The sequence below is a fragment of the Ptychodera flava genome, chromosome 8 (assembly GCF_041260155.1).
Source record: "Ptychodera flava strain L36383 chromosome 8, AS_Pfla_20210202, whole genome shotgun sequence".
NCBI classification, from domain to species: domain Eukaryota; kingdom Metazoa; phylum Hemichordata; class Enteropneusta; family Ptychoderidae; genus Ptychodera; species Ptychodera flava.
In genome coordinates, this window is record NC_091935.1 from 36,669,221 (window position 1) to 36,685,747 (window position 16,527).

At 36.3% G+C, this 16,527-nt stretch overlaps 1 protein-coding gene across 3 annotated transcripts in view; it reads right to left on the reverse strand.

The window, feature by feature from the left end:
• Positions 1-16,527, reverse strand: part of LOC139139209 (dual E2 ubiquitin-conjugating enzyme/E3 ubiquitin-protein ligase BIRC6-like) — a 92,001-nt gene that overhangs the window by 19,537 nt on the left and 55,937 nt on the right. For 2 of the 3 annotated variants that reach the window (XM_070708037.1, XM_070708039.1), the window contains exons 4-12: positions 10,699-10,923; positions 9,394-9,493; positions 9,050-9,150; positions 8,567-8,646; positions 6,975-7,107; positions 4,357-4,409; positions 3,068-3,133; positions 1,931-2,021; positions 972-1,127 (exon numbers count right to left, since the gene is read on the reverse strand). In XM_070708037.1, the coding sequence (XP_070564138.1) occupies positions 972-1,127; positions 1,931-2,021; positions 3,068-3,133; positions 4,357-4,409; positions 6,975-7,107; positions 8,567-8,646; positions 9,050-9,150; positions 9,394-9,493; positions 10,699-10,923 (1,005 nt within the window). The remainder of the gene's footprint in view (positions 1-971; positions 1,128-1,930; positions 2,022-3,067; positions 3,134-4,356; positions 4,410-6,974; positions 7,108-8,566; positions 8,647-9,049; positions 9,151-9,393; positions 9,494-10,698; positions 10,924-16,527) is intronic. The other variant, XM_070708038.1, reaches the window with a different exon arrangement.

A 16,527-nucleotide genomic window follows, 5' to 3' on the forward strand; every position in this document is an offset into this window, starting at 1 on the left:
TGATTCAAAACTGCTGTTATACTGAAAGCAGGGTGACAGCAAATCTACACCATTGTTCATTGAAAAAAATGGCTTGCTTGGCAAAAAGGCAACTGTATGCTGTATAGAGATGAGACCCCTAATATCTTGAGTCTTTTTAAAGTTGGATAAAGGAAAATCAGTCGACCATACACCTTAATTCTGGACGTCCTAATGATTAATGACTAAAAACCAAAGGTTATTGTGTAGACACAGAAATTCTGGTACATGATAGTAATATAATATTTCTGTTCCATTCAACACTTTTGACTACTGTACTTTAGTCTGACACTATGGATGCTAACACCACTAGCAAGGTCTCATTAGATGGCATTATTTTGATCAATGTTCAAATTCCATGTTCCTACACTAATAGGCTGTAAACTACATAATGAGACAGCAAGAGCAAACTTTCTTTGGTATTGCGAATGGCTATGGATGCAAAGAATGCTTCATTCAGATTTGAAGAAACCATTATGATTCAAGCGCAGCACTGCTACCACTTTTACATTTGGAAAAAGCTAAAAAATTGGGCTTTTTTGTAATATTAGCATTTTATCTGAATATAAAAGCATGAAACATCTTACTAGTTACTTGAAATAGAGAACAGATCAAATTTCACAAAAATATTACATAGTCTTAAAATTTGAATCAGGGTCCTTGGAAACTTTGAATTTCTACAGATTTGTCTATTTTCACTTCTTAGTCTTGCCACTCTACCACTGAGACAAGTTGAAACCATTTGATTTGACCAGTCATTGAGCAATGTTATGGAAGAAAAGTCTGTGCTCTGAGAGTGTTATCTAGGCAGAACTTGTGCAGAGCGTAAATGCAAGCACCCTACAAATGAATCCGCTATGCTGTGTTGCCAGCAGTGGGAAGGGGGAAGGACAGAGATCGAGAAGGAGAGAGACAGTGAGAGAGATAGAGAGAGTTAGATGGTATAGTCTTACTGGTTTTGAGTTTTTGAGTTGTTGGAAATGCTTCTCCCAGGGCAGACTGATTATACTGAGGGGCTTATTACCAACCTCAGCTGCTAGTCGGATCTCTGGTGGCTTCTCCACATCTATTGAATATTTCAGGTTAGCCCTGGGAGATATCTCACTGACCTGTGGAGGAATTGTGTGGTTAGTGGCTGATGTTTTGGCTTTAGACCTCCGTGGGAAAAATGTTTTGATGGACAGTCATAAGGGACTTCACAGAGAACGGTTTAAGCTTATCAGACTGCAGTGAACAAAACAGTATTTTCTGCCACTCAATGGATGCATGCAAATTTTTCAGCTGAGCATGCTGGAAATTATTTCCAAATAGATACCAGGACTGTAAGGATGAAATGAAATTTTATATTAAAAATAAAATGTTATAAAGCATAATAAAGTAAAAATAAAATGAAATCATTTAATAGTAAACAATTTCAATCATGAACTTAAAATGAGATTGTTCTGGTTGTACCTTGAATATTATCACCTGTGGAAAAAGTTTTTTTCCATTGTACAACATAAGAGACTATGAAACTTCATTTAACATTTACCATAAACTCATGAATATTCACAACAGAAGAGCAATGATGTTTTGTCCATATAACTGTGTGGACTGTACTTAGGAATTGAAGGGGATATCAGCAATTCAAGAGTTTTAAAGAAGTCTTGAAACAAATACACTTTTGCTAATTTCATGAACAGCTAAATTCAGGTAAAGTGATCAGAATTCTACAAAGGTTAATCAGTCTGGGCGTCAAAACTGAAAGAGGAAAAGTCATTTCTAATACCCTATCTTTTGTAGATTTTGTAGCTAAAACAACACTGAACAACTGAAAATGCTTGGTGTTTTGAAGCTGAAAGCTTGAAGCTGAAAGGGCAGACCAATTTAACGGAGTAATGAGAGTGTAATTTGTAATTTGCGGATACGTTACCAAGGCAAGTCTGAGTAAATGATGCTCAATATCCACATATGAACCCTTGGGGTACCTCTTGGGATCATTCCGCTGACTGTCAAGTTCAAGTCTGTTGGGGTAGAATAACAGGACAGGAGTTAGAGACTAGACTGGTTACCACCATCAAGCACAGTGCAAAGACACAAGGGATAGAGCTGTTACCATGACAATACTGAGATGTCACTTGCTGCAAAACTGACTTGATACACACAAAGATGTATGTATTAACATTTGCGTATGGAATTGTACGTCTTCCAAGACAAAATGAAGCCATAAATGAATGACATTTAAAGTGAATTATTTTCAGACATAGTATATATTGAACAGAATTTTACTTAACATGAAAACATATAAGGTTAATTTACACGATTGCCTTGTGGCGAATTTGAATAGAGACAAATAATTAAATAGGGCTAAAATTGCCCATAGGGTGTAAACGAAAGAAAAAGGTGTATGCAACAAAGAGGGCACCATGACACAGCTGTACAATACTCCAATGGCAAAATTGATGTTGTTTCAATCAAAGTTGCTATAGGCACTGAAAGAAACGTCAACACACAAGTCATGCCCCAAAAAATTACATATTACAGTTAAAGCAGCATTGCTGAAAGTCTCTGCCACCCAAAACTCTCTCAAACAATTTTTAAAACATAATAAAAAAATTTAATGCATATAGCACTCTGCCCTTCATGTAATGATATATTATCATTGTGACAGCAATGGCTGGTTCTGGCTGAGTATGTTATTCAGCACAGAACTGCAATGTGATCTTATGCAAGGCTACATTATCTGCTACCGAGCCATTCTATCAGACTAGGGATGGTATTAAGATTATCATATTGCAAGGGCTCTAGATGAATTTTACAGCATGACCTGTTCAAAGTAGGATATGCAACAAGGTAATTTCTAAGTTCCAATCTTATTCATCTTCGGTAATCCTGTGTCCTAAAAAGTTCTCAATTTCATAGCTTTTAAACTATTACAGTTGTTCTGTCATGGCTTGTCGAAAATGAAAAACTGCAAAACAAATGACAAAAATACAAATCTTGCAAGAAGGTGCCAATCAACAATGATATGACAGAGTGAGAGAAACAATATTGAATAAATTAAACACACCTAGCCCAGTTCTGCAAGTAGCCTTTGATCTCTGATAGCACTGTCTTCATATCCTTGGTTGGGTTCCTGTAAAGAACACAGAGTGATGTACATTAGCAAATGAACACAGTAAGACGTCTCCGGACTTGTCACCGTGAATCACGGTTAGTCATCGATTTCGTTGTCACACTTAAGTGACAGCCCAGCTTGCTGAGTCAGACACATTTCAGTTTGTAAAATGACCAATATACTCATGGAATGCAGGATTCAACTTCACAGATTAAATGAAACATGTACCATGATTCCATTTCATTCTTCATATCTATAGCTGTATGCTAGGATTTTGTCACTTTTCTACCTACTCATTCAATATGTACAAACACTGGAATAGAATTATAATATTCATTATGCCTCAACATTGACAGTCAATTGTACTTATGTTCTTAGCAGCTTTTGTAACACTGTATTGCTGTTCTGCTTGCAGACTAAACACTGAACAAGATGTTTTTTTAATATATGGCAATCTCTGTATCAAGTGTGTTTTTATATGGGATCCCTTTCACCTCCATAGTCTGACCCATATTCATTGTCATCAATGGTGAAAGTAGACCTTTATACTGGGAACTAGGGGTGAACAGGTACTGGTAGATGTAGGTCACAAATCCTTGAAACACCACATTTTGATATGACCCTACAATTTTCCTTAACAAAAGCGAGATCCACACGCAGAGAAGTGGGTGAAATAGTGTATAGATTACAAATTTAGTTGAAGTTAATAAATACAAGGTCTACACACTCAAAGTCACTTAAAATTCCTGGACTTTCACAGAAGTAGGTCCAAAATACCATTTTCCAGATATCATTTGCACAATATATCATTTTTATACATCATTTTACATGTCATTTTCTTGATATCATAGCTGATGATCTCATCATTTTTGAAAATTATGGGTGGGAATATCAATTTACCAGAACTCAATTTCACACTCAGGGAATTTTCCAGGACTGAAAGTGAAGATTTAAAATTCACTGGTTTGCAAGGACTTTCTCAGCTGCTTACAGACCATTTCTGTAGCCCTGACAGTTGTTTTGTGTGTGTGTGTGCTTGCATCCACATGATCCATGAGTACCCTGTTTGCTGTGAGGTATCTTGTATATGAAATCCATGTACACACCCACACACACATATAGAGTTCAAGGACAAGGACACGTCAATGCAACCTCTTGATGGCGCTATTCATTTCCGGGAGCAGTTTTACAACAGCTCATTCACAGGTTGGCCTCTTTTCAAGAATTGCTTGGGTACTCACCAAAATGACAGTTTCAACATTTCCATGTTAGTGACTCTCTGCATCATGCTGTCCTGTAAGAAATCAACAATTTGACCGGTTATTTCCCAGAATGCAAAGTACCATATTTGAAAAATTCTGACTGAACTGCAAGTCTGTTCATCATCAAAGGGATGTAAGTATGTTTCTCACTTGCATAGGAATTCTCATACTGAAAACAACCACTTTTCCTGTATGTATAGATGTGGCCAAATAATGTGTCAGTGATGACCTTACACATTTTATCAAATGGAAGTTAAAATTTGTGAGCATGAATGCAAGGCGGCAAAAAAATTAATATTTGTACATTATGGCAGCCTTTGCATCTCCTGGATGTAGCCCTGTGACACATCAAACACACACACACACACACACACACACACACACAAACAAACAAAATAAAAGTTGACTCATACCAAACTGAAAATGTGACAACTCTCAGTTTTGAAAACTACCATATTTATTTGAGTACGCAACCCTACTCTGATAAACTGCCCTTCCCCTACATTGTGTGGTCCTTTCACCATGCAGTTATATTCTAGCAAACCCCCTCCCCCTTTCTCCTTACAGAAACAGGAAAACAAACATGACCAAAGAAAACGTTGTACTGACATAAGATGATCTGGATAAGTAAAATGAATTGTGTAGGAAAACTGTGTAAGTGTTTCAAAATTTGTAGACGGGGCAAGTGAAAGTCACCATCAGGCAGGCAATACGTTGGTTCAGGTTGCCTGCCTAACAGCCGTGCATGAAGCAGTGAGACCCAGCCATCTTGAATATTGGTCCCGATTCCCGATTGACATCACCGTTTCAACTTGCAGTGATATTCTGTTGAACATATGAAATTTGATACAAACAATGTCCATACAATGCATGATGTTTCTATTGTGGACAAAAAGGAACAAACAGCGCTAGGCTACACAGCATTGTCCTCAAGCAGTTACCTATAACGTGTTTCACATATATGATAGTATGCTACTAGTCTCATTAATAAAATGACATAGCCAATAGGCGACCTTGTACTATACACAACAAAGTCTATGTTCATAATGCACAGGTTCTGATGTTGGGACCACGTTCCCCATTTTATTGGACAAATCCACACTTTTCTGTACAAACTGCTCTTTAGCTTTGAAGCTCCTGTCGCAGATAGTGAAAGGATGACTAAGAGGTGCCATCTCCAAAATTTTTTCATGGCAATACTGATAGTAGGCTTAATCAGACTAAGTATAAGACTAAGTATAAGATGGTGTGCAAAATCAGTATAGACTTTGTCAAAAAAAGAGCATTGCCAAAGGTTTGAACCTGTCTCAATGTTTGAACTAAGCTGGAATCACACTTGGTTTCTGTGTAGGTTGGAACATGATGGAGAGCTATGACTGTTTCAAATCAAAGTCGGAACAAATTTTGTGGATAGTCATCCAGTAAAAGGATTCAAAGCTTGCAGGCACATGGTTGCAGACATTTTCAGGGTCTAATCGCATTGAGAAATTCCTTTGATTTTGGCTGGGTGGGTAATATTTATATTTTATTCCGTCTTGTCTAGTTTGACAAACATATATTTATTAAGTGAATCAAGCTATTATTTTTATTGTTTATATTTGTGTATCTTTTATTTCATGTGAAATTCATTTTCTTTAATCAAATATGATTTTCAATAACTGATATTCCTACTTGTTTTTAATGTATATACATAATGTGCATAAATCTCAAGGGGACTGGTTGGCAAACAGCCCCCTACATTTCAAGTATCATTTTGGAGGCTGAACACCTGGGACGTTTATTGGAATAAATACGGAATTCTGAAAAGAAAATTTTTTGCTTTGATACCTTTGCCTTAGTTACCATCTGTCTTGTTTGATATTATCACCTTGGTTACTGTTGCTAACAAACTACATCTCAGGAGAGACAACAATTCAAAACACTGAAAGAGTAACCTTGGAGGAAAAAGCTCCCGATGGCTATACCACTATTCAGGGACAGTCCCTTGGGAGTTAAACTAGGCACTTGCCAATCAATAATTTGAGTAATATGAGTATGCTGTTTCACTTATCAAGCCATAGCAGACTGACAGACAAAGATCTAATTGGATATATATACTCTGTGTCTTCAGTAAATCAGGTACATTCTCTGAGGACTGCATATTCCATTAACATGGTAACCCTAATTGGGGAATCAAGAATCAAAGAGTCATGTTCAAAATAGCCTGAGATTCATATTCTGGCCAGTCATTCCTCGTGACCAAATTAGCATTGTGGTGTGCATGTTCCTTTTATCCAATAACTTTCAGTGGTGTAAAGTGATTTTTCCCGAATATGAATCTTAGGCTATTTTGAGCATGATTCTTTGAGGCTTGATTGTTTGATTCTTGATTCTCCAATTAGGCTTACCCTATGACCTGGTTTTCAACGACTTTAGCAAGTCGTACATCTCTGCTGCGCATTATATAACAGTTCTAAATTCTATGACTACAACCCTTTAAATGACCTCAATGAGCATCTCTGCTGGGCACTACTTTACACATTCAAACTCTATAGATATGGCTCACACACTAGTCAATGACTTACACAGAAGAATAATAATTTGATGGGTCACTATACCTGTAATCTCGGCCGTATCACCTTGACCAACGGTGGATAGAAAGGAAACAAATCTATTGCAAAGTCCATTTCAAGCTGAATGTAGTTGTAGCCGTGCTTGGATTCTATTGCCTCCAGATCACTGGCAATGAAACTGCAATCCAAGCAGATGCGTGAAGTCAGGTTTTAATCAAGAGAATGATGTGGAACATGAAATGTACGAACTAGAACATGTGCAGTGTTTCTTCTAACCATAGTCCCTCCACCCAGCTAGTTGACATACAGCTGTCTTTTCTATTGTTACAATCCTGGTTATGTTCTGGATTATTCATTTATTTATTTGTCTATTTATTTATTTATGTATTTGATGGGTCAACAGGCATATTCGCCTGATAACAGACTTTGGGAAAATTAACTGAATACAAACAAGCAAAAAAACAGTACAATAGCAACAGAAAGGATTTAAAAATACAATATGTGCAATATGCATACAAAGAATAGACTCTAAAATAAAATATCTGGACACAAATGTCTTAAAAGCAGTCTGAGACAAAAATATACCAACAATTATTGTTTGATTTTGACAAGATTATGTCTGGGATTGATGCTGGTTGTTGGGCTTCCCCAGATGTAAGCTGACAAACATATCTCGTTTAGCATAAAATTTGCATGAATGCTACATCATTTTCTCCGAGACTGCACTGTAAAAGAGCTTTACGCATGCACAATTTTATGTATGTTATTGTTTTTGATTACCGTGGTTGGCAGTTGGAGTTCTAGTTTAACAGACAAAATATGTGGTAAAAGTATGGTTCATCAAATTTGATGACTACCACGTCGACCCGGACTGTGTTCCGGAACAAGATGGAGTGAGACTGCTACAGAGTGTATATGAAGGGACTGACATGAGTGTATGAGTACTTGTATGGCTTCATGTAACAAAAACACAGACACTGTTTGCGATGCGAATTAACATGAAAAAAAACACAACAATTCCAACTTTTGGTATTTTGTAATTTTGGGGGTAAATTTAGGAATTTTTCAAATGTCTTTGTGTCAGCTCTATTCCTGTACATTCAATATGTAAATTTTTTCAGTTGCAGTGAACTTTTGAAGCCAGAGGGAACCTAAATTAGACTTGGTACAGACATTACAGTGACTACGTACATTTTACCAGGCTTACCATGGAGAGATTTTGCAAATGATGTGTGGTCATTATCGATCAAATAATGACAGCTTGGTTATTTTTCCTGTTTAATGTCCAATGTCACAACATTATCTTAGTCATCAAAATTATGTTGCATTTTACTTCTCAGGGGTGTTACTGGTAATACAAAGATTACTTGAGGTTGAGTATTTTCAACAATTTTGCCTTCTCAAGACGGTTACACGGCAAGCTGTTGGTTTTAAACAATCTCTTTTCATATGCTGTTTGAGTACACTTTTACTGAGTATTCACAGCTACAAGAAGTGAAATTTGCAGGATTTTGCATTCACAACTATGTACTGGTCTTTTTTGGAAAACGACAGGACATATACCAGAAACTCAAGAATGTTACACAAAATCAAACAAACACATCTTTATCAAATCCAACACTATAGAAGTCTCTCACCTGTCTTGTTCAAAATCAAACAGCCTTACACTCCATTTGTAAATGTTATCATCAATAGGTTCTGCAGACAACCCCAATTTCTACAGACAAACAACATGTTATATTTTGGTTAAAATGAGATAAGATATATTCAAAGCAAAGCAAAGAAAAGAGTATTACATTGTCAGTGGTGAAACATTCATGTACATGTCGTTATCATAACTGTTCTTCATATCTTCATAGCAAATAATAGTCTTGTCAGTTTCCTACACACAGTATGAAATGTAGTGAAAGTGACACGGTTAGCCATTGTCACACCTCACTCTACTTTACATAAAATATCTCCTGTGATTTGAAAGGACTGAACAATAAAACATAATAAGGCAGTTTATCGTGATAAGTAAAATGTCTGTCATGTGTTGTGTTATTCATAGATGAAAATGTTTTGAACAGATGCATTCTTTATAGAAAGAGAGGAAAAACCGCAAGTGGTACAGTACTAACCTTTTCTGATTCAAGTATTTTCACCAGGTCGTTGGTCAGCACACCTGAAGCAGCTGTGTTACTGAAAATCTGTTTGGCCTGTTCTTGCTCTTGGTCAGAGGCTGTTCACAAAACAATGAGAATACAGGAAAATGAGATTGGTAGAGTTGTTGACCTGTCATTGAGGACAAGATCATCCAGTCTTTGGTTGGACTACAAAATAATACATAATCATTGATTTGATCACTCATGAATTTGAAAGACAGTTGGTAAAAATTAAACTTAAATAGATCACAGATAGGTACATCTTGGATCAAATATATTCATTTCCACACATGAGTTGGTACCCTGATAGCTTATCATACCTTGTAAGACTTCTAACTCAGTTCCATCTACCACCGCTTTGGCCCTTTTCCTTCTTTTCATTTCTTCTCGGATTTCTGCTTCTTTCTCTGCCCATCGTTTCTACACAATCAGAATGCAAATATTCCGCCAAAAGTGAGATTTGAAGATTTATATTTCCATGCAAACAGCTTCATGTGGCTATGTTTTTTTGCCTTTAAACCCATTATTCCATAAGCAGCATATTCCACAGGTGCTCTTGGACAGACTTGCAGCATTCTTGATACTTGAAGGGACAGTAGCTTTAACCTTTAAAGATGTTTGCACTGCTTTTGTTTTGAATGTGGACAACTGTTTCTTTTGCTAATCCCTAAAGTATGCTGAGACACTCAGTATTCAGCTTGTGATATCAGCCTGTACATGTGTAAAACTGCATTGCTAATAAGTACCAGTGAATTACTGTCTGGACCAGAATACAAATTTACACAATGACAGCACATTTTACATGTTCAGAAGCTGAGTTGACAAGCTGACAAGCTTAATAGTGAGTCTTTCAACATGTTTTGGGGAATAGAACAAGAACTGCATTGACATACAAAACAAAAACAGTAAAAAAATCATCAGCTACGGTCCCTTTACAATGGAATACATGTGCATTATTGCACGTTGGTATCATTCTGTCAATTTACTGAATTGAGACAATATGGTCTTGACTTAATCCAGATAAATGATTATATGTCACTGGTGTATCCATATTATAACAACTTTAATTCTCACAATCAAGCAGCTGTGTATATTTGAAAGGTACTGCTGAGACAAAAGAGATGAAAATTTCTTGTGACAAATAAGACACATCATAAGGAAGATAGGTGCTACTTTGAAAAGCTGAAATTGTTTGTGAAGTGTGGTTATTCATGTAATTTTCAAGATGGCTAGCATAAGGGGAGTAGGTAGGGGAAGAGGGGAAATAAACACATTTGAACAAAGCTAAAATCCGTTTTTCATGTCAATGGAACGTTATTTAAAAACATGTTCCAGTAAACAGATGATACATTGTAAAGAGTTTAAACTTTTCTCACCCACAATGCCATGACTTTCATACATTGTGCAGAGTTTTGACTTGTCTTAGTTGTGTGTTACTCACAATGTAACCATCTTTGTACCAGTACGTTGTAGAGGGCTTTGACTTTTCTTACCTGTGATGCAGCCACTATGTCTGGTACACTAACATCAATAGCACAAATGCATGGCTATGTAAGCCAGTTGTCCGATAGCAATCTTGAAGCAACTGAACATGATGAGAGATGACACAATCTCAAGTCTCTTACCTTTTTCCTGGCGATATCAAGTTCCCACTTTGTTGTAAATGTACTGTCATCATCATCGTCTGACATCATCATTGCCTCGTGATCCTCCTCCTCATCTGACTCATCCATGCCATCCTCATCATCCGACACTTCGGGCGATGAAGATCGGCCTCCGTTGCCGTGGAGACCGATGGCCTTCGTCAGGACGTCTTTCAGCATTAATCGAGTTGGTGCATCTAGAAGATACTGGGATAGGTATTCAAAATGAAATGAAACAGCCTATGCAGTATCAAGCATGTAAATGGCAAGCGCTGACGCAGGATATAAAGAAATCTACCACAAAGGTCAAGTGTTCCTTTGTCTGGAGATAAATTGACGATAAGACATCAAAGACTTCAGAATGAACAAATCATTAATGTTTGTTCGTCACCAGATCATCCAAGAATGTCTCATGATTTCCACAGCAGTGGAGCCCATCCTGATCATACCCCGTCCTTTCTGCTGCCACTGTCATTCCTAATTACAGGGTCAACTCGGTCATGACATGAAAACTTACAAAAAACCTAAGCAATTAGGACAATTACTGTGGTTTTCAAATTTTCGTCCGGGCAACTGCACAGGCAAAGGGGTGAGGGAAAATGAGACTCAGGAGTGTTTTCTTCAGGTTTCTCTCACGATTCGGAAATGTCTCCCTGTGCTAGGAAATTTAGGGGCAGTTTGATTCTGATTGAGAGGGAAAGTAATAAATAATTCAAATTAAGTAATGTAAATTCGGGTATACATATCAGCAAATTAAGATTAGAGCAAATATTGAAATAAAGACAGTCTCCAGTTAAATGATTTTTATACTAGAAGCTTACTCAAATTATTCCCAATTCATTCGCATAGATTCAAACATAGTTTTGCAATCTAGAGGCATCTAGAGGCTTAGCACATCTTTATATGGATTGGAAGCTTGTTTAGTCATTTCACTATGGCTACAGATAGTACCTGGTAGATTAAATCAACTAAGTGATGCTACATCAGAAGCAGCAATCATGATGTTGAATGCCACTATCAACACTTCAACACTCTGCGTACATCAATTTCTCAAGATTTTATTGTAGAGGGGGACATAGCGGTACATCTGTGTTTATCTTAAGGGGGATTTTGTTCAAATAGGGGGGATTTGTTTGATCACGCACTCTGGAAACAGCACTGCCTCGGTACCTGAGAATATCTTGGTATCTGAGAATATTTCCCATAATATGCTTGTCCTACAGCGACTCACTGTTGATAAATATTATTTCAGACATACTGCCAATGACAATCTGACATGACATATGAATAATTCCCATCTTGCTACTAGTATTTAAATAAAGCATCAATTTACATATGCAGTAAATGGCACCAACCATCTAGTAACCTGGGGGCAGAAATCACAATTTTCACAAATGAGTTTCACTATTAATTTTATAGAATGGATAACCTCTTTATAGTTCTCTAATTTACACAATATTAAAGCTCATATTTCAAGTACAGTAGACGATAGTTTTATTTATTCATTTACAAGTTTTTTCTACTGGTAAACGTTGTTGAACCATTTCATCAATTGCATATATGTAAGACAGGCCTTACATGTAACAATGAACGCCTGCGGGATACTTTTCAAGATTTGATTTACTTGAAGGAATTACAAGACACTAATGAACATGCTTGGCAACTTACCCTACGGATTGATTTTATTTCACGGACATGAGTTTAAAAAAACGAGTGGGCGTGACCATGGTGGCAAACTGCTGTATTACAGATAATGAATCGAACATGTTAGTTATACTTATTTGCGTATCACTATGGTGTAAGTGTACAGTTAACCTTTATTTTCACACAAAACAGGATCAGTTGATTGACGGGTGTGTGAATGAGTTCAGTAACTGACAGTAATAAAGATATTTATGCATACAATATTATCTGTTGTCTGACACAAAAAGGAACAAGTCTTGATAGAGATTATAATGCTATGACTGTTTGGCAGCCCTATTGGATCACACCTACGGGCAAATAATTGAGCATTTGAAAGGTTGGTAACAGTGCATTGCCCTTTGACTTCCAGAATTAGATCATATCTCAAATGAATGGATGAGTGCAGGGATGATGAAAATTTTGGTTACAGGTGGCAAAAACAAAAGTACTACAGGCAGTAACTAGTAGTGTATCAGCTTATTAAATTTGTGCAAAATGTCATGATTTTTTTATTAAATTAATAATTTTCACTGCCAGCAAGTTGTGGCTGACAGTCAGTTGCTTTTGCTAGCTATTTTCTGCATTCCTTGAGTGAATGCAAGCAATAATATTTTGCCTGTGGTGGCCATACTGGATAACATCTCAACTAAATGAATGTACATAAAACTAATAGTAAACAGCCTTATTGGATCACATCTCAAAAGAAATGAATAAGTGAGCCAAGTTTGCAGAAAAATATTTCAGGCAGAGCTGAGTAATGGGTGTGTACATGAAACATTAACAAAAGGATCCTGGCAGCCATATTAGTATTACATATCAAAATAACTTGAGATGCACATAAACATCATGTTAAGTTGTCCTATGACAGAAAACATAGGGCCAAAGTCCCTGAAGCTACTATAGACATGGATACAAAATTAAGTATTTCCTGACTGTATGAAATTATCTCACTAAAGTCATCTTAGGGACCTGAATACCAAATATCAAAGCTGTCTGACCAGCGGTTTTGAAAAAACAAGCGACTCAACAGTTGACAGAGCTCTGCTGTGTATGAAGAGAATAACCTTTTGTGACACATGTATTGATGAAGAAGGTGGATATCTTTGATAGCTCATTTCAGGATGGCCTGACCAAAAATGGAAAAAAAAATTCCGTAAAAATACAGATTTGCATATTTCATCACAATTTTAACAAATCTACGTTGGGTTATCCCTGGGGACTAACAAAGCTGTCTGACCAATGGTTATGAAGAAGAAGATTTTTTACCAAAAACGCCTTTTTTGGCATTAATTTGCCTATTTTCCACAATATCAAAAATTAATAAAAAGAGTTTCTCAAAATCATATATTTTATCCACACAACAAATATCAAATCAGTAAGTACTGCAGTTCTCAAGATATTTGAGTGGATGGACGCCTCACAAACGGACATACATACATACATACATACATACATACATACATACATACATACATACATACATACATACATACATACTGACAGTGCACGCCGGACAGATACCCATCCTAATAGCTTCTACAGACTATATTAGTCTATAGTAGCTAATAAACGAGAGTTAATTACATTCTAATTTAAGTAAACAAAACTTGCTTAAATCAAGATTTTCATGAAAAAAAACAGCATATCTGTCAGGTTATAAAGAATCTTAAGCTGGTTATCTTTTTATTAGTATTTTCGTCCTATTAACCAAGCACATTTTAACTTTCAAATTAACATTGTAAGTAATTCTGTTGAATAAGTTGAGACTGTACGTACTCAGGGAAAGCACAATGAAGAGACAAATGTTTGAAACTTAAGAAGTTCAAGGTCATCAAAAGCATCATATAACACTTTCATTGCAGTGTTTACACAGATTGCATAATTGCTATAAATAGCACATGAGGAATCTTACAGCCCAGCTTTACCATAAAAACCCTATCACTTTGACCACTCACTCTATTTTTTTCCTCAAAAAGTAATTTTATTTTATCCTTACCAAGTAAACCATAAATGGAAATTAGAACTTTCTCTATCTCTATTTATTTGACCACCCTATCATGACAAACTATTGGATAACATAAAGGGCACAATAAATGACGGTTCAGAATATGTCAAAGTTGGGATTCAGGAAAGTTGCCTTTACATGTTTTAATCCTCCAAGATGGTAAGCATTTCACCATGAACTGTCAAAAAAAGTTGAACTTTCTGATAATTCTACACTAAAATTATTTTGGCTGTGATGATTTCCTAATTAATTCAATTATTTAAAATCATATTAATTATTTTTTTCTGGGTGAATTGATAGGGTTTATACAGTACAAGAATTACATACAATGTAAGTCAAGTTTTGATCAAAAATGACAAAAAAAATTCCTTAAAAATACACATTTGCATATTCCATCACAATTTTAACAAATCTAAGTTGGGTTGTCCCTAGGGACCTGTATACCAAATAACAAAGCTGTCTGACCAGCGGTTATGAAGAAGAAGATTTTTTACCAAAAACGCCTTTTTTGGCATTAATTTGCCTATTTTCAACAATTTCAAAAAATTAAAAAAAACAGTTTCTCAAAATCATATTTTACATCTACACAACAAATATCAAATCAGTAAGTACTGCGGTTCTCAAGATATTTGAGTGGACGGACGCGTCACAAACGGACATACATACATACATACATACAGACTGACGACGGACGCCGGACGGATACCCATCCCAATAGCTGCTATAGACTATAGTCTATAGTAGCTAAAAAAGAAATTTTATGTCTAGTTAGATAAATATTTGAATACCTGGATGCAAAAAAGTCTGGGGTATGTCTATGCAATTAATTTGGTACCAATGACATAGTTTCAGTTTACAAGTACCTTTGGCTGCCAGTCACATGTCCTTGCTCAGATATGTTATTTTTCCAGGGTTAGTACACCTTGGGACAAATAAAATTCCAGGGCTTTCCAGGGTTTTTTGACCGGTTTTCCAGGGCTATTTCAACTAAAATCAAGTAATTTTCCAGGGCTCTTGATCATGAAAACACATTTATACTCGACTTCTATCGACACACCGTACCTATCTACTGCTTTAATTCCTGAGCTTTTTCTTCTAACTGTATAGCTACTGATTGTATTTCAGTTTGTTTTTCTCTTTTGCAGTCTTAGAATTTGCACTCCTAAGACTATTCAACTTTGCGACAAAAGACATTTCCCCGTAGATTCAGCTTTCTTGGACTATTTATTATCAGATTTGTTAAGTTCAACTACATCAGTCTCAAGTATCTTCATTTTCCAGGGTTTTCCAGGGCTAAATCACATTTTTCCAGGGTTTTCCAGGGTTTTCCAGGGCTAAAATAAAATTCCAGGGTTTTCCAGGGTTTTCCAGGACCGTACGAACCCTGTTTTCATTTCAAGTCAATATCCTGTGCAAGTTATGCCGCCTTTGTGGGTACACTTGGCTGACAACACTTCATCAATTATTTTACCAGGTTACACATATGTGCTTGTCACATGTGTGATTTTTCATTATAATGAAATATTTGCTTCTTGAAATACATACACAAACAAGAATCTTTTATGTAGTGTACATACCGGTACAACAGAACCTAAAGTTTGTTTCCTGTTTAAAATAAGGTCTTATAATTGTGTAATAAAATTTTATCACTGGTGAAATTCTATTTGTAAAGCAATAACATATTCTGAAGTCAATGTCAAGTCAATGACAGCTACATACTGCATACTTGTGTGAGGTACCTTCACGAAATTAGTTATCATGCATGTGTTGTGTACTTCAATTAAAACAATACCTGCAGGCAGTATGCCTGGGTTGTGAGAAACTAGCCCCTCATTGAGATAATGGGACATGTTCTGGAACCACTCCAATAAACTACAGATCCAGTCCAACAAATGCTTGATCATAATTCCTGATTTTCCAGAATTTTAATGCCACAAGGTGACCCTCTAATGAAATTCTGACCGAAATTGCTACTAGCTCACCACTGAAAAGTTTATCAAAATTATATTTACATCAGTATCCTGTCTGTCACCAGAGCAACACAGCGACACAGGATCTCTGCTTATTTCATCTGTTCATCTATGCTTGCATGCAACCATAATTGGAAAACCACATCATCATTG